At 31.8% G+C, this 20,570-nt stretch overlaps 1 protein-coding gene across 6 annotated transcripts in view; it reads right to left on the bottom strand.

Annotated features, from left to right (window-relative positions):
* Window positions 1-20,570, bottom strand: part of gem (gemini) — a 105,459-nt gene that overhangs the window by 61,814 nt on the left and 23,075 nt on the right. For all 6 annotated transcript variants that reach the window (XR_010880368.1, XM_067267214.1, XM_067267216.1 and 3 more), the window contains exons 3-4: window positions 15,419-15,481; window positions 10,406-10,582 (exon numbers count right to left, since the gene is read on the bottom strand). Coding sequence is in view for 5 of the 6 variants with exons in the window: in XM_067267214.1 (XP_067123315.1) it covers window positions 10,406-10,582; window positions 15,419-15,481 (240 nt within the window). In the remaining variant the exon portion in view is untranslated. The remainder of the gene's footprint in view (window positions 1-10,405; window positions 10,583-15,418; window positions 15,482-20,570) is intronic.

Below are 20,570 nucleotides of genomic sequence, written 5' to 3'. Positions count from 1 at the left end.
AAAAAGAACAATAAAATGGAATTAAATACGCATTTATTAATATATGCGTATTTAATTCCATTTTATTGTTCTTTTTTAATTTGAGTTGTAGCTGAAGATGACCATTGAAAACGATCGAAAACGTTTTTATTTTTGTTAAAACATTTGTGCTGGACAATTAAAGGTGATAATTTTCATATTAAGTCTAATTTCCAGTAATTTAAAGTTGGTTTTATAAATATAATAAATATATATACTATTATAAATCTTTACAAACTCTTTATTCTTTTGCATAATTCTCAGTTGAGTTAATTTTTTAGTAGATTGCTGCTGTTGTTTAAAATGTCATGAAATTTTTCGCAAGAACTTGTTAAATTATATTTCACACACAATATGGCTTTCAAAGTCTCAACATTAATTGTGATTTATCAGATGTCCACACTTTATTTATGGTAGAAAAAACATGTTCAGTTGCGGCATTAGTTACTGGTAAGGACAGCACATGTTCCACAATTTTTAATGCATTATTGTATGGAACATAGCTTGTTTTAAGATGATGAAATATTTCTAACCATTTGTTCTGTGTTGAGATTTTTGCCAATGTCCAAGATTTAACCTTTTCCTTATCAATATAATTTTTTAATAATGATTATTCATTAAAAAAATCACATTTGGAAATATTTCTATCTGGAAACTGTTGACTAATGTGATTGAATGATCTTTGCACATCTTCCCAATTAAGTTCTTGTTTTAATATAACCCAATGAAAATGTTCAATATCATTGTAATATACTGTCCACTCTTCTAAATAATTTAAGCAGTTACTATAGAATTTTTTGACGTGATTCATGAAATCTGCACGATTTATTGCACCTTGTTCTTCTAACTGACTTATACTATTACGAATGGTTAATGGAAAAAAATTATTTTCTAACTGCTCAATACTGAAATTTTGTCACCTTCAATAAATTTTACAGCATTTTGAAAAAGACTGCTTGATTGTGTACAAACCCTAGCCAAAGTTTTGAAGATTCTCTTTCAAAAAATACTTCTAAAATTCTAGGACATTTATCCTATAATAGAAAGTAGGATTTCAAAGGATCATATATTTTCAAAATTTGTTCAACAGCTGGCAAAAATGCTAACCGGACATTTTACTATATCCAAGTATTTTCTGATATTCAACTTTTGCAGTTTCACAAAATTCTTTAAGGCAAACAATGCGGGCAGTGTATATATAGAAATATGAATGTATTTTAATAATAATACTTTCCACATCTATGAGTAACAAGTCAGCAGCTGTTTGAACAGTATTATGTATTATGTGCGCTGCGCATAAAACACCAATAATGTTTTGATTAAGGTTTTTATTTAATTTATAAAAAACATTAATCATACTTCTTCTTGTTTTTCTGCTAACACACACATTGGTACTGATACGTGTGGTACAAAATGATCTTTATGAATCTTAAACTATAAACTTTTAATTATAACTTATAATAAACAATTGTAAACTTATGTCTTATAAACATAAGACATAAGTTGATAATTGACAAAAACTTAATCTTTCCAAAACTCAGAACTTTTTTAAAATGCCATGGGATGCAGGATGTCTGGTCACCTTATCATACAGTGAAAAACTCCACACAGCTTCTGGAAATCTTGGAAGAAAGAAAAGTAGGAAAAGATTCATACTTTATGGCATGCAACTTCAAAATCCCTCTATCCATCCATAAAGAAGAGCCTTGCTTCCATATGCTCAGTGATTTCCTATTAGAACACATAATGGAAGCCAACAAGACCTGAAGGTTATTTTAGAACTGACAGACTTAGTCTGCCATTCATCCTTCTTCCAAATAGAAAATTCAATTTACATGCAATACTGGTCAGGCTCATTCTGCAAGCTTGTCATCCAACACCTGAAAGACAGTGTCTTCCTTGCCTTTTGAAAATAATATCAAAAACCATCTTGGATTTGAAAATGTTTGCTTTTCTTTACCACTGTATGATGGAGTTTCACTGTATGCTGGAGTTTAGAATGACATTCACATTGATTTGAAAAGCATACTGGACATGTAAACTGTATTATGTGTTTACAACAACAACCCTATAGTCTCACTTTGAGCTTAAAACAAAAACATTATATGGAAGTACACTTTCTTGACATTGTTATAAGAAGCAAGGAATAGCAGTTTTCCACTACAGTATATCAGAAATCATCCTACCATCTGGTGTTGACACCAGCACATTCATATGATCTGTTCAAGTTTAAAATTGCAGGCTTTAGATCATTAATAAAAAGAGCACGTACTCATATGTCTGATTACAAAACTAAGATGGTGGAACTACTTTATATCAAAAACATAGTGGTACAACATGGATACAGTACCAACATCACAGAGAGACTCATCAAGAAGTACCAAATGAATCAGATAAAAAAAAAGATGTAATCAACCTTATAGAAATGTATCATATAACAAACAATTATATTAAGTATACAACTACAGGAGAGATTGCTAATAATAATAATGTATAATTGGCCTTCAAAAGGAGTCCCACAATATACACATTACTTAGGAACAACAAAGACATCTTAATCAGAAACACCTTTCAAGTGTACTCCATACCTACAGCAGATGACAGAATAGGCAAGAAGTTACAGTTTACATTGGGTCATCACAAGACTATCATATAAGATCAGTGATTCTCAAAGTGGGGGTCACGACCCCCTTGGGGGTCGTGAAAAATATTTGGGAGGTCGCTGAAAAATTAATGCCAGATCAATTTTTTCAAATATTTTATAAATTTACTATAGATTCATGTTTAGAAATAATAGAAATAAAAAATATATAAAATAATTTTTACTTAAATAAATTGCACATATAAATAATAAAAATAATATAAATATTTAAATACGAGCCTAACCCCCTCCCTCCGGGATGTTTTTTCACACATACTTATTCTTCGGGGGTCCTTTGAAATTTTTAAGTGCAGAAGGGGGGTCGCGGTCCAAAAAGTTTGAGAAACACTGATATAGATGCCTTCAAAAGCATCCATTAACAAACAATAAACTACCACTGCTCGTTCCATCCTTGCATTGGAAACAGACATCAACATCCATCTAGATCAGGCAAGGCTTTTCCATCCTTTGACAAAAAATCTCATATTTAGCATTTGGAAAAAAACTGAAATATATAAAGCATCAAACAAAGACTATGTCATCAAATACAAAGACAGCAACTCCCTGGCACAGGCTTGGAGAGCCTTATTTGATCTCCAGAATACCACTCCCCAAGGCTAGTCACATAACGATCACAGCTGACCAATAAGAATGCAAATTTGCACATTGGAATCTTTTAATTTTTAAAATATTCCAATGTGTAAGGCATTCCAAAGTTTCAAATAAAAAGCATTCCATCGTAAATATTATTCTGCATTTGAAATGGCTTAAGTTCACTGAAAATGTTTGCTTTTCTTTACCAACTGTTCACTGTATGCTGGAGTTTAGATACATAACATATGTTTATTAGGCAGAAATAATTAATTTTATTATTAATTATCCAATATTATCCAAGTATCCTTAAGATTTTAACTATATTTTGTTCTAAAATAAATTTTTGAACCAACAATGTTTAGTATCTACATATCTGAAAATTTAAGAAACAGAAACAGTCTATATCTAGAATTCATAAATGCAGACATCATTTTATTCATAAAATGAAAATTTTCAGAAATGAGTATAAAATTCAATACAGAAATTATTCAAGTAAAAGAATAGAGTAATTACAAAATTAAAATAACTGCCTCTTGAAAATAGAATTATTTAAATAATTCTATTTCTAGAATTCAGTACATGATGCTTGATGCACTCATATCAACTACAGAAAAAAGTTAACTGTATAAACTTTCATAATCATACTTAAACAATTCTCTTACATATTAAAAAGCTGTTATTAACTTGAATGGAGCTTATGAGTTATGTATTAATATAAATGTCTTCATGAATAACTTATAGAACAGTGATTAGAATAACTAGTGTAAAAATTTTTAAACAAATAATGTGATTAAGCATTTTAAGTAAACAGAATAAATATATAAAATAAAACCAAATAAAATGTAAATACATATAAACCAAGCTCTACATATAGTATATAAACAAATAACACTGCCAGATTTTATCTGGGCTATAATTAATTATAAAGTTGTTATATAATATCCTTACAATTAATCATATTATAGCATGATTAAAATCCACATTTATAAACAAGTGCATTGTTTGTTTATTAAAACAGAATATTAAATTAAATATAAAAATACACATTACATAAAAAAGTAAGTATTCATAAGAAAAATAATAATGCAAGATTATTTTGTTGTAATTTATGTCCCATCTATTATTACTTTTCAAATGAATAATTACTATTATTATTGTTACACATTGCCCATTACATATTATTGTTGCACATTTAACTTTATAAATACATTAAAATAATATGCAAATATTGAGCACAGCATATTCATTCTTTAATTAATAAGTTAAGATTATTGTTATGTTTAAATGCAAAAAGTAATTTTTGTTAAAACTCCCTCGGCAACAAATAAGGTGTTAGTTACTTGATTAATTAATTTGCTGAGTACAGTTTTGTTCAATTTTTGTTAATACTATTAAATGGCAAGTTGAATATTTTATTCAAAAATTTATCTTCTATAATATTGTGTAAAATTCTTGTTTAATTATTTTTACATGAAAAAACTTTTACAAGTAAACATTACAGATGGATTAATATGGGCTACAATAATTTGTTCAATTCACTTGATTCTTAATGCACGGTCATGGCCAAAAGTCTAGAAAAACTTTAATGTGAATAAGTTTTAATAATTTTGTTGTCAATCTAAATAAATGTTAATTGTTAAACAAAACTGAATTAAAAACATCCCAAAATAAAGGATAATATTTGTGGGTGATTAGATGTATGTTTTATACATTACAATAATAATAATAACTTATTCTGCAGCAAGCATACAAACAACACAGAAACATACACATGGCATATATAGACTACAGAAAAGCATTCGACAGTGTTCCACACAGTTGGCTGCTACATATTCTACACATGTACAAAATACATCCATCACTCATTGTATTCTTCCAAAACACTATGCAGCACTGGAGAACAACACTACATCTCAGGATTCATACTTTCATATAAACAAACCAAATATTCATTAGGTGAGGAATTTTTCAAGAAGATTCCTTGAGTCCTTTCTGGTTCTGCTTACCCCTGAACCCATTATCCAACATGTTAAATAACACAATATGGTTACAATATCAGACATGAAAAAACAACACAGTTTACACTGTCACATCTCATGTACATGAACTACACAAAACTTTGTGCATCAACAAAACCAACTTCATCAACTCCTATAAATCACACATTCATACACCAAGAACATACAAATGGAGTTTGGCCTAGACAAATGCAAAACATAGAAAAAGGAGTCCTGAAAAAAGGAGATTTTGCACTTGGAAATGGAGACATTATTGAATCCAAGGAAAAGAGCAAGTTCTACAAGTATTTCAGATTCCAGCAGGCCAAACTAACAGAATATACATACACAAATAAAGCAAAGGTTAATTAAAGAATATCAAAGTAGGTTAAACACTATTCTCAAAACACATTTAAATGCAAAACACACAGTTAAAGCAATAAACACACATGTCATCCCAGTACTCATATATTCTTTTGAAATTATACATTGGACTCACAGATCTTGAGCAACTCCAAACGAAAACAAGAACAATTACTAAGCATAAACAACATGATCCTAAATCTGTCATAGAAAGATTAATCCTTCTACATAAAGATGGACGTAGCCTGATTGACATAGTTAATAAATTTCTTCACTACAAATACACAAACTGTGATAGTTTTACTACAAAAAATAAGAAACATTACAGTTACATAAAGCAGTAACTTTAGCAGACTCAAATAACACACCATTAAATTTACACTCACAACATATGGACACAACAAAACATATAAAAAGCATAGACACCATTAAGCAGTCGTGGGTTCAAAAGGCACTCCATGGCAGGCATCCCTATGACATGACCCATTATTTTGTTGACTAAACTGTTCAAACAGCTGGTTAGATCACAGATGACTCTTTGGGGAGATGGAAGGATTCATGATTGCCATATACTAAAAACTACAGAAAACACATACTCAAAGATACAACACTCACAAATGACACATGCAAAAATTGTCACATCATGCCAGAAATTATACAACTGTAACAATGCGTAAAGCACCCTATGCTTCGGCACAACGGGACCGAAGGGTCGACACTGCATTTGCAATGACAATTTCATCAGGACTGACACCACTGTCTTTAAGGTAGACACAGAAACCTAAGTGGTCACAAAATTCATTTTTTTCAGCACGAGCAGTTGCATTGTAGGCATTTGGATCTGATACAAGGGATGGCACAGATTGAAGAAGTGCATCAAACACAATTCTAACAATAACAATTTTTGTTTATTAAGCTAGTTCTACAAAAAGGTTATCTCATATTTAAACCTTTAAAACTTCTTCGTGAGATCTAAGTTGGAAAGAGAGAGAGCTTACATATAAGTACTATAGATACCTGGTAAGAGATCTGAATGGATTGAAGGACTGTTGGAGTTCACTTAAATTGAGTTCACTTGGATGGAAGTAGTTCTCTTTTCCAAGAAGTTACTTTAAAGGAATTCTCTTTTTGAAGGAGTCACTTTAAAGGAGCTCACTTATTCGAGGTGTTCACTCTAGACCAAGGATCGCCAAACTTTTTTGATCGTCGACCCTTACAAGTTTTCGAAACCTCACATCGACCCCCACCAAAAAGTTTGTGTTACAAGCAAAACAAAGCACTTACTATTTTAATACATTTCTTTTAATTTTGCATTTTTTTTCATTTATTGTATATTTGTTAATAATAATTTTTGTAACTGACAATCAGTGAGACAGATAAACTTGATCCTTAGCTTAAGATTGATAATCGAGCCCCCCAAAAATGTTATATAGACCCCTGGGGGTCGATATCAACCACTTTGGTGACCCCTGCTCTAGACGGAGGAGGATCCTGGAGGTATCCGAGTGAGAAGCAACTTGGTGAGGACGAACTATGGATTTCTCTCATGGACAAACTGTTGTCGTCATCCATCATTGCCTTTTACTGGGGGTCCTCCCTCTTTTCCCTCTCGCCCTTTTTTGGCAATGTTGCAGTGCCTGTGTCCAATAACTATTTCTTGTCAAGTTCCTGTGACAGATTCGATGTCTCATCTTTAAAAAGAAGTGACTCCACAGAGAAATAAAATCATATCCTTTACAATTTTAACAATTGTGGGAAAAATTATAGCTAATTTTTAATTAAATTTTTAGCTGAAAAAAAAATTATTATTTTTTCTCCAAAGTCTGATCTCTCACATAACACATCACTTCTGGTTGCAAGCTATTGGCATAGACAGATTATTTACATAGAACAATCAAGTAGCAAATATAATACACCAAGAGCTTGCAAAGAAACACAAATTATTAGACATCCACAAACCGTACTACAAATACATTCCACAAACAGTATTGGAAAACAACACATACAAAATGTACTATGACAGAACCATAATCACAGATAAAACAGTTTACCACAACAGACCAGACATCACACTCACTGACAAACACAATAAAATCACATACATTATAGACATATCCATTCCAAACACTCACAATGTACAAAACACATGCACTGAAAAAATCAGCAAGTACACAGAACTCGCTCAGGAAATAAGGCATCTGTGGAGGATGGATAGAGTGCTTATTGTACCTGTCATATTGTACCTCTCCTCCACAGGTGTCATACCACACACACTGCACAAAAGCCTGGGAACATTACAATTGGATAGAAACACATATATCACACTACAGAAGCCACTACAGTGATACCTTGGTTTTCGTCGATAATCCATTTGATAACAATCGGCGAAATCCGAAATCAATGAAAACCAAGGCAATTATTTCCATATGAATCAATGTAAATTCAATTAAATCGTTCTAGACACTCCAAAATACATACCAAAAACACATTTTATAGATAATTAATATAGCATTAAATACTAAAAGCAATAAGAAATTAATATAAAAGACTAATCTAAAGAAAAGCAATGGAATTGTTTGGCTAGACGTGTGGGATAATGTCTTGTCGTGTAGAAGCTAGTGGGGTAATGTCTTGTCTTGTAGAAGCTTCTAGCCTTATTGCCCCGTGGTAAAGTGTGACATAATTGTCATGTAATAGTAGTTGTATGCGTTTATGATGGTCATATCACGGGGAATAATGCTTTTTGGGAGGTCTGTTTAAGGGTAACTGGTCCCTATTCAGGCGTCATTACAGACGTGGAGAAATCCTGGGAAACTTCACCAGGATGTGGCCAGCTGTCCTGGTGAAGCACAAACCCACGACTGAACTTCCAGTGTTCAGGGAACAGAACCATTGGCCAATAGTGGGCCATCGTGGGGTAATGCTCACACATTCATTCATGTTTATTGACTGTAAAATAATTTACAATTCCCTGTGCCTGCCAGAGGCACAACCAGGGAGAAAACGTACAATCGAAATAGTTTACAATAAGTACATGGACGAGTACAGATGCAACAGAGTGGGAAATCACAGAAAAATGAAAGTACGGTATCTGCGTGTCAACTTGAAGCCTGGAGAGGACGTACACAAGAGAACAGGAAGGCAGTGCTTATGCCCGAAGTGGGAGACTTATCCCAGCCTGAGAGGGAGAGGCCTAGGGTTAACCAAAACCCCTTCAGAGGTATTGAAGGGAGGGGAAGGACAATTGGCCCGTACCCAAAAGCCTGTTAGGTAAGTCAATTAGCTTCTCCCAGGAGAAGTTTGCAGTTGGTCATTACAGTTTTAATGCTCACACAACAAGAAATAACGCTACACTGAGCCGGAAAATGCACGGGTCACCCTTTGTTTTCGCAAAATTAGAAGTGAGGTCACTTGAGCACGCCAACGAAATACGAGGCAATCGACGAAAACCAAGACAAATTTTTCATGAAAAAATTGACGAAAACCAAAACCGATGATAACTGAAGTCAACGAAAACTGAGGTATTACTGTATATTGAATACATGTCATATTGTTAGGAAATTCCTGAATACAGACACACACACTGACACACTTATTTAATTTTTGTCTTGTTTTGGTCCCTATGCCTTGACTCTGGTCTGGCATAGTACACAGCCACTGGTGTCAACCGAGTATAATTCACAAAACCCAACATAATAATAATATTTTATTCCATGTTTCCAAACTTTTAGCCATGACTGTATATTGGATTTGATTTTAAATGCAAAATTTTTACACAGATCACATGCATTCATAGCATTTAAAAATTAGATCAGAAACAGTTGTTTAGTTTTTATATTTTTAATGTTCTGTTTTGTTAAAATAAAAAACGAAAATACATTTAATAATTAAAATTAAGTTTTAGACTTGCTTTATTTTATTTATTTTTATTCTAAAAATTCAAAAAAAAATAAAAAATCAATATAAACTTATATACTTTAAAATATTTTTAATATTTCAAACAAACTGCCAAATTATTTATCAAACTTTAACAAGACTAATTTAACAGTTATAAATAAAGTAATTTGGATATAGATAGTCGATTAGCCTGCCATCTAATAACAAATTTGATAATTAGAAATAAATTTTAATTTTTAAATTAAATTTAGAATAATCTGGAAGAAAAAAATTGGTCTGAAGCAGAACTCAAATCTGCAACTCCTGCTTACCATGCAGATGTTTAGTTAAGAGTTAGTTATATAATTAATATGTCTGGAAGTGAAGATCATATGGATGTACCGGTAGAATAACTGGCAACACATCTACATGGTAAATAAGAGTTACAGGTTCAAGTCCCATTCTATGCTGATCTTTCCTTCCAGATTAAACTAAATTTAGTTTAAAAATTAAGATTTATTTCTAATTGCTAAATTTGCCATTAGAGAGCAGCCTAACCACCTACCTACAGCCAAATTACTTTATTTCTAATTGTTAAATTAGCTTTGCTATAGCCCAATAAATAATCTGACCATTTATTTGGCATAGCTAATAGAATTGGGTTGATGTTTATGTTGTTATATTTTTGAAATTATTAAAACATGGAAAAATTAATTATTCAAATCACTTCTCTGTACTGAGAGAAAGCTGATTCAGAAATTTTTGGAAACAGAAAAAATATTTCAATAATTATAAATGAAATTAACACTAACTTCTTATTCTGAAAATTCATTACATAAAATATTGACAAGTTTCTATATAAAAATAATATCTACATAGCATTTTTTAGATGTATACTGCATATAAAATACAATACCTAGAAGTAGGAGAACTATCTGTATCTTCTTTATCATTACTGACACAAAACCTTTTAATAGCACTTGAAACATCATCCTCAATACCATGCGAAAGTCTATTTTTCTTTCCATGAACAACTGCTACTGGACGAGAAGGTTCACACTGAAGACGACAATCACTGCCATGTGATGTATCACTGAAAATACAAAATCTTTTTAATTAGAACTTTATTAAATACTTTAACATCTATATTGTGAATTCAAATTATTATTTAAAATATTATTTTAATCATCCACATATTTTAGAACCTTCCAAAATATATAACCTTTGGATTAAACCTTCTATCTTTCAGAAGGATGTTCATAAAATAAAATTTTATTTTTAAACAGAATTCCAAAGGTAGTTAGCATAATTTGAGAATATTTCAAAGACAAAACGTTTAATTTCAAAAATATTAAATAATTAAAATTTGTTTCTGGAATTATTATGTTCATTATAACTGAATGTGCATCAATATATTATCATAAACAATTATTAAAGACATTTAAGTAGTAATCTTAAAATTCTGTTAAATTTTAAAGTTTTAAATTGTATGTTCCATTAATATTCCAAAATATTTGTACTAACTTCATTTTTTTGTTCTATCTTTTGCCTGATGATAGTAAATTCATTTATTAAAAATGCTTGCTTTTTAATAAATTTTCTTTTTCTCATTTTTCTTGTTGTAGTGTGCTTTTATTTATTAAAATAACACCAAAATATAATAGATAAAGAGGGGAAAAATTGAGTCTTAAAATTATTATTTATAGTGAACTATTAATAATTTAACTATAAAATGCTATTATTCTTATACTCAAATTAATTTACTTAAAATTTAGTTCTCAAGATTTAAAGCAATTCGAAAAATTTTCAATAGTAAAATTTATTACAATAAAAAATAAAATATAAAAGAATGAAAACAATGATTTTATTTAATATTTTATTCTTAAAATATTTCACAGACATTTAATAATTAAAATGTAGCTTAATGATTTGATTTGTCATAATTAGTCTCAGTTTTCTCATTCACAACAAAATGCCAAGAGATAGGAAATGATACCATAATCTGAAACTTGCTGTGATAAAGCCAGGTGATCTGTCAAATTATCAGGCTATAATTAGGCATAGTTAATAATCAGGTATGAAATAATTTCTTTAGAGGTAGGTGGTTAAGTCACCATTCCATGATAACTTTAATAATCATGTTAATCATGTTTGTTGAATTGTTGTTTATATATATATATATATACACACAATAATACCTCTGTTTTTGTTGACTTCAATTATCATTGACTTTTTCTGCAAAAAGTTTGTCTCAGTTTTTGTCATTTGCCTTGGATTTCATTGGCGTGCCCACATGACCTTGCTGCTAACCAACAATTTCATCGCTTTCCTTTCCCTTTAGCTCCAAAGAAAGTTTCCAGAACCAGCAGTCCTTTGAAGAAGAAGGCCAGGAACACAACTGAGTTGAAGGAAATCATTGAAAAATACGAGAGCAGCATTAAGATTGCTGAAATCAGCTGCATGTATGGGAAGTTGCCATCCATGATAAGTTCCATCGTGGAAAAAAAGGAAACAATAAAGGAGGCTAATGTAGCGAAAAGCATAAATGTGTTAATGAAACAGAGATTGCAAACAATTGAAGATGTCGAACAATTATTATTAATTTGGATCAATAAAAACAATTAGATGGTGATTCTGTTTCAGAGGCCATCTATTAGTCTTTTATATTCATTTTATATTAATTTCTTATTGTTTTTAGTATTAAACACTATACAGTAATACCCCAAACTTACGCAATAGGTGGGACCGAACGATAACAGTGTAAGTCGAATTCGCGTAAGTCGGGGTATAATTTCGCATATAAATACATACAAATTATTTTTAATTGGGACCGGAGACTAAAGAAAACAATAAGTTAGAAAAAAATGCTTAATAAAATTTTAGATAATACATATGTATAACAAATTATATTATTAAAATACTAAGCTGAAGTTATTTTGATGTAGAAGGCTTCATAAAATCTAACAAATTCATCTGACGGCTCAAAGATTTTTTTTCTCCCGCAAGATTTCCTTGTAGCATGCTAATAATTTTTTTATTTCTCATTTTGTAGAAGAAATGCACTCTGCGTTGGAGTCTATATTTTATAAAATTTGTAACCTCTTTTCATTTTTGTATCGAAGTCTTCAATAATGTTAACTTTACATTTCAAAGATAAAGTTTTTCTTTTCTTGTTTGATGCAGAAGAATCAGTTCTACTTCATTTGGATGACATAGTAGAGTCTCTCAAGTCTCCGTAGATATAACAAACACAGAAATAAATAACACAAAATAAATTGTAGTTATGCGTCGATTCCATGCGACACGTCCGAACATGTAAGCAGAACAGTAGTGTGGGGGAAGTGAGTAATCAAGAGTTGCATGGAGCTCAAACAAAAGATGAATAGACGAGTTTTAAAAATCACGTAACTCTGGGTTTGCGTAAGTCGAGGTATTACTGTATTTATTCTCTATAAAATGTGTTTTTGATATGTATTTTGGAGTGTCTAGAACAAATTAATTGGATTTACATTGATTCATATTAAAATAATTGCCTCAGTTTTTGCCAGTTTCGGATTTCACCAATTGTTTTCAAATAGATTATCGATGAAAACCAAGGTATCACTGTATATGGTAAATTATAAATGTATTGCTGAGATGTTCTAGATCAGCAGTCTGCAACCTTTCTGATCTCATGGACCCCTAAACTCACAATTTTGAATCCTGCGGACAAGTATCATAAATTTTTTTAAACTATACAAAATCTGTAGAATAATGATCTTAAAAGTTGAATTTTACTATATTAATATGAAACTCACTTGTTTAATTATAACAAATTAATGCAAACCTAAAGTCCATTGCTGCTTGTTTGAAATAAGTTTATGGATTCTTAGCACTTTTCCACAAAGGATGACAATCGCACTCACAATATTGTTTATTGTTCATTATTTATTGATAACAGTCACTTTGTATTTGGTTTTAGATTTGAATAAAAAACCAATACATTAGAACCTTTTTTTATACACCAGTAAGAACAAATTTTAGTTAAAACTAATGTTTTTGACCATAATCATGGTCTTCCTCAGGCTTTTGACCAGTATAATTCGAATGTGGAACTCGCTGAACATGTTTAAAATTATTTTAAAATTACGAAATATTTAAACGTTAGAAAATAATTTTTAGCCGTATGTGCTACAATAGTGATAAAAATATCCTTACATCACCACAAATAAATAAGATGTAATTAATGATGTATAAACAGTAGCTACGTGCTAGTGTTGCTCTTGTTTTTTCATAGCACCACCTCCATGCATATGAAACGTTAGTGACATACTTTGCGTTAATATAGTTGCTGGCCAGACTGGCTTTGTATATTTCTAATACTTCCAGGTTGTGAAGGTGTTCAACCTGACCTGACATTTTCACCAATTTGGCCTTATGGAGGTCGGCTTGTATTTCGGGGTCCAGGCGGCTAGGATGGTGGTATGCCTTTGGTTGGCAATATCATATCCATGTTCCCGTATCCTTTTGCTTAGTGAGCACTTTGTGGATCCAATGTGTACTAGATCACGCTGGAATCTGTGGTCTCTGAGAGGAACCATATATACACCCGGTGCCGACTTTCCTCGGTCCTGTCTTTGTTGTTGCGCAATAGCCGATATACTGTGCAAGATCTTTTATAGGCAATCTTTGTTAGAGATTACTACCTATAAAGGTAGTTCTCTTTATAGATGGAGGTTAGGTGCTGGTTGTATTGCACCACCGTGCGTGATTAGTTGATGCTGTAACTATGGGTGTTGTTGGGCTTTACCTGTATGTTGTGAGTATGGCATGCAGTTAGCAGGTTGGTATACATGCGTGACAAATTATGTATCATGCTTCTACCATACCCATGCATTACTGCTATGTTTTCAATGAGCTTCAATTCTGTCACTGTATCCTCCCATCTAGTGTGGTGCATGTATGCCCTTCTAGTTAGCGTACGGAATGCAGAGATCTTGTAAGAAAAAGGGTCAGAAGAGTTCAATGGAATAAATATTGGTACGTAGCAAGGTTTGTAATGAATGTACACTGGTTTGCATTCTGCCCATGTCCAGATGAATGTTGAATAAAAAAACTCCCGATGAGTGAAAAAAAGCAACTAAGCATTTTGCATTTCTTTCGTAATACTTCACATAACCTTCAGTTCATCAATGTCCAAATTTCTCCACAGACCACCCAGATTTTCTCATGGACCATCAATGGTCCAATGAATCTAGACCACCAGTTGCCGACCACTGCTCTAGATCCTCCATGGTTACAGACTGATTTCTTTTCTGTTGCTATCTGACTGATTAACTTAATGATTTTACTGAACAGTAATTTACAATGTAAAATAAAAATTCTATTATGTTGCATTAAAATTTATAAAATTTTAGCAATATTTTTGTAAAGTTTCAAGTAAGATTTTATATGATACATTTTCATTTCACATTTTTGCATAAGTTATCTTTATATCATTAATTTGTCAGAGAACAGTTATTTATAATAATAAACTAAGACTATATTATTTTAATCTAGATCAGTCATGAGCAACCAACAGCCCATGAAATCCTAATATGTGGCTTCCAAGGCTTTGGCAATGCAATCTTATTTTCCTGTTTTCTTCACCATGCATACAGCCCTAATTAAGCTGATATTTGTGACAAAGAATATTCAAACTACACCTGTTCAAGTGAAAAGATAAGAATAAACTAAATATTACTAGTTTGCACTAGCATAGACATTTATATTTTAGTACCAGCAAATATACTGTAGTTATGTTGAAGCTCCACAAGAAGAAACATGTAATTTGCCAGAAGCCTATGATGTTCACTTGCAGTCTGGTTGCTCCAGAAAAGGTTGCTCATCACTAATCTAGATTGAATAAGTGCCAATACTTTCTTATATATTGTCAAAATGTAACACATACCCATTTTCTCTACTGTTTTCCTGTTTCAGTGCACTTAGATTTGGCAGAGCCATTAATGCATCACTACAATGAAAAAAATATTAAAGTTTTTTTTTAATCTAATATAAAATAACAACATGCCATATTTTAAAAGTTTTTCAGAAGTCTGCAAATTAGCATACTTACCTACCATCACTATAGTTTTTAAAAGAAATGATTTTATTGACAGATGAAATCTAATTTTTTTTTCTAATCAGACAGATGATTAGAGATAAAGTAACAGTCAATAGAAAAAAAGTGTTTTGAAATACGCAAGTTTACTATAATAAAAGGAGAAAGAGAAACCATAAGAATCTAAAAAGTTTATTACAATTTCAATTTGACTTGAAATTATTACCTTAATAACCATAATAAACAGAATTTTGTTTAATAATCTTGCAATTCAAATATTACATAATATGTATTCAAGCACTTTCATTATTTTATATACATAATTTCATAAGAGACAATGTTTTTAAAAGGAACAAGTAAAACGGCAAGGCCGTATTTGGGACAAGACTATGTCTCGGAGACTCACTACTAAGCGGGATCACTTCGACACTCACGACGGGTCTCGTTCTCATTCTCCAATCATCTTTGGTATCACTGGTTTTGAGCACAATCATTCAAACTTCACTGGCCACAGCCACGACCACGAGGTCATCCACGATGCATTTTCATTGAAATTAACCTATCAAATGTTGAAATTTTTCTCCATTGCATGACGCCCCAGGTTGAATTTTTGTCAATGTGAAAATTTCCCATTTTTTAAAAAAATAATGGTGGCTATTGTATTGTTTGCAATTATTTTTTTTATTTTGCACAAACGAAATATATATATATATATTAATAAATGTAAAAAGAAAAAATAATTCTATTTCGAAAGTAAGTTTTAATATAAAATTATAACGACGCGCCATCTAGTTTCAAAAAGTTCCAATAATGAAATGAGATATCTCCAGTCAATCGGTCGAGGTTAGCACGTGGCAATCAGAAATATGTGGGGAATAACACGGGACAGGTAAATGGGTTTTTTTTCAAAGATTCGTTAGTCAAAATTCAATTTCACAATATTCGTATTTCCAACTTACCAACGAGCAACGCATGTGCAAATCTCGCACTACTGCCTGTTCGTAGAGAGTGCCACCATTTTGTATTTTATTGTGTCAGTCCCCTGACTACCTACAAGTCTGTTTCTTTTATGCGCGCATGATTTGGGCACCTAATGTTCTGTGCCAAATTTCAATTCTTGACATGTACTCCTTCATACCTCTAAGCTGGTAAGACAGCAGGCAGTATGATTTTATAAACAAGACATAGCCTTGTCAACAAGAATATAAAGTGTATTCAATTATATAAACAATTTTTAAAAAAAATTTAAAATGCTTAGTTGGATATAATTACAAATTTACAAATTACTGTTTTAAATTTTTAAATGTTAAAAATATTTAACAATAACTTTTTGTTAAATTTTTTATCTCTATTATAGCAGTTTTTATTTCCATGTGAATGGCATTATTTGAAAAGATGACAACAGTTTAATGGTTAATAATGATAAAACTTCTAACTCAATAAAAAATAAACACACACACACACACACTTGGAAAGTAAATGTTTTGGCCCATTTTTAAAGAACATCATTAGGTTGGTGTTTTAATATGGAATTGCACAATTTTTGAACAGTTCAGAACTTCTACATTGCTACTGCTGATTGGAGGATATATGACCGCTGCTTATAGGTGGATACATTGTATATGTTAGGCTCAAAGACTGAAATCACTCATTGAGCAAAAAAAATTACCACAACGCATTGTGGCTAATTCAAAATAACCACAAAGCAAAATTCGTGTCATGGCTTTCATAATATTTGACCACGACACATTGTGGTGATTAAGAAAAGCCATAACGCATTCTTAGCATTAGCTGATGCAACCAAACTAGAGGATCATAGACACACAGTGATTTGTAACTTTAAAATATGGATTCTAGCCTCAAAACATTTTTACAATTTTTACTGCTGAACAACACTAGTTCTATAAGTTTTCCTAGAAATTTAATTTTCATAGTTAAAAAAATTTCAAAAAAATAAAATGTATGGAGAAAAATACACATTTGTTTCTTTTGTTTTGCTAAAAAGTGCTAAAAGTCTAACTACATATACTTGTAGGTGCTTGATATACTATACACGATGAAATAAAAATCAGCTGCTAAAGTTAAAACCACTGTGCAATGAATTTATTATGGTTAAAAGCCACCACATGTTCTGGATGTTAACTAATAATGAGGTGATGATAAGAAAATAAAACTTTCTTTTTTCATTATGATTTATTTATCTTCAATCATCTTATATAAGTAGGTAACAAAATTATTCATCACATACAGAAATGTAACTTGGTTACTTTTCAACATTTACTCATTCATGAAAATCTGTTGCAGTGCTTGAGATGTCAACGTTTTCTAACAACTAATTTACTAAAAATAATTACTTTGTCAGGAACTTTTATTAATAAATCAGTCTTTTTTTTTTATGAGAATCAAGAATGCTGCAGAGTTATTTTCGTCAATTGTTTTCGAACAGATTATCGATGAAAACCAAGGTATCAATGTACAGTACCTAGCATCAATCTGCATTATTTCTTTAGCTACTGTTGTCCTATCCTAAAACCCTCCAGTTATAGGGAAAAACATTTCGGTTTTAGACTAAAACTTTTTCTAGTGAAACTTGTGGCGCAATGAGAACAAGGGTAGTTTTGGGATAATGAATACCTCACAGAAAAAACACAATGTACACTCAAACCTGTTTTTGTGCGGTCTTTTTTTGTGCAATTTTTTATACGTGCAATGTGTTTTGTGCAATTATTTTTGTGCAGTATACCAATTTGATTGAAATTCATATACCGCACACAAAAAAATCACACAAAACAAATTGCACAAAAATAGACCGCACAAAAACAGGTTTGAGTGTAAAATAATAAATACCAATTGATCTTCCTTTGTCTCCAGGTGACAATTCAAAACCTTTCGGAGTGCAGGAGACATTGACATAAACGCTCAACTCGATACTGATCAGATAGTATTCCTCCAAACTTTGAAACTCTCCCTTGTAATTCCTGTCTTTTATTTACCTTTCTGACAGAAAAAATTTTTTTATAGTCTTTGCAAAACTGTTAAGTTTTTCAAAAACTATAAAAAATTCCCATTAAGTTTTGCATCAGTTTTTATTTTTGAAAGGTGAGAGTTTAACTGTCCCATCAGATATTTGTTAACATTTTAACACCAAATTTCAAATTCTGTCCAGGCCCCATATTTAAATAATGTTTTTGTACGCTAGTTGATTTCTATTCTCTGAATTTTTGTGAGTGCTTTTCCGAACTTTTTATTTCAAAAAGAAATTGATAATATTATGACGCCTAAAAAGAGTGAAGTGTCAAAAACTGTGCTCACCATAGAAACCAAGTGAGATAATAGCAAAGGTAGAGTGGGCAGATGTCTGATATTGCTAGACAGCATGGCTTGAACAGGTCTACAGTAGGCACAATCTTAGCTAAGAAAGAAAGATATAATCAAGAAGCTCAAACAGCTAAAGGAGTAACAAAAATCACATCTAAGAATCAAAGACGTGAAAAAATGGAAAAATTGTTTTTAATTTAGATAAAAGAAAGGAACATAAAAAGAGATGTAACTAGTATGCCTATCATTCAAGAGGAAGATAAAGAAATTTTTGGAGAACTGAAGAAACAAACACCATATTCGTCACATGAGGAGATAGAATTCAAGGTGTTTTGAAGCATGCCAATTCTCTTCAACAATGACATTAAAAATGTTTTAGAAAGAAAAATTTGATATTGTTGAAGCTATCCAGCTCATTCAAAAGACATGGTCAGAAATCATTCAATGACAGTTGAATTCTACTTGGCAAAAGCTGTGTCCCTGAAATTATGCATTCAGGGAGACCGAGATGATGTCCCTGAAATTATGGATGAAATTGTGACAACTGCTAGAGATCTCGAATTGGAGATGATGAAGGTGATATTGAAGAGCTCATAATAGAACCTGAAACTGATCTAATGAGATTTGTAACATGAATGGGGCAGAAAAGCCAGGACCACTCAGAGGTATTTCCTAGTGTGAGAGAGAGTAAAAGAGATTTAGCAGTAGGAGGTGAAGGGGAAGAATAAAGTGAGATACGATAGTTGATGAAAGTGGAAGAGTATATGAGTGCTGCAACAAATTTATTGAACCAGACATGATACAGGTACAAGAGATTATGTGACAGGTAAATATGAATAGTGTCTCAAGTTTTTACATTGTAGTGGTACATAGTAAAACTGACATACATTATCTATAACCATAGACAGTAAAATAAAATAAATAGATGTCCAATGCACTTATGTACAATAAAGTTACATGGACATAAAAAAATGAACCCATAATGGACTTGACTTGGAACTTGGAACCTGACACATATGACAATCAATGCTATGGCAGGAGAAAAGTGGTATGAACAAAGATATATACAAACCTGCAAATGACTGTCCCTTTTCAACAAACAAACATACCCAGATAGAATAGGCGATCTGCTTAGCCGGGTTCTCTAAGGCTGCTGTACTTAAGGTGTAAAGTCCATGTCAGAAGAACTAATTACTGAAAAGTTCTAGTGCTTTCATTGAGAGAATAAAGTCCACTAGTTCTTTGAAAACACCAGGATTACCAATAAGAATGTCCAACAGGCAGGGCCAGTTGTGCCCTCCCATAATGGTGGTCCTCATCAATCTTTTCTGTAGATCACTAAAGCAACTACAGTGATAAATTAAGTGAAGGGGTCTTGAATGTAGACATCATCACATGTGCAATAGGGGACTTCCGTATGCTCGAACTGGTGTAGGTATTGATTGAAGTTACTATGGCCTCTGAGAAGCTGTTATAGAAGTCAATCATCTGATTGACTTCTATATAACACTTCTTCTATTGACTTCCATCTTTAGCCTGAGACTAATGTCTGGGAGAAAATAGAAGATTAGCCAACTGGTATTGCCCTTCTTCCAATCCTGTTGCCATATTAGAAGAGCTGTCTGATGGATGGTGTTATGGATGGCACTAATAGGAACCCTGTTATAGATAGCAGTTGCTGAAG

Source organism: Centruroides vittatus, unplaced genomic scaffold (genome assembly GCF_030686945.1).
Source record: "Centruroides vittatus isolate TY-2023 unplaced genomic scaffold, ASM3068694v2 contig_299, whole genome shotgun sequence".
Taxonomy (NCBI): Eukaryota; Metazoa; Arthropoda; class Arachnida; order Scorpiones; family Buthidae; genus Centruroides; species Centruroides vittatus.
This window is presented reverse-complemented; position numbering and strand designations above follow the sequence as displayed.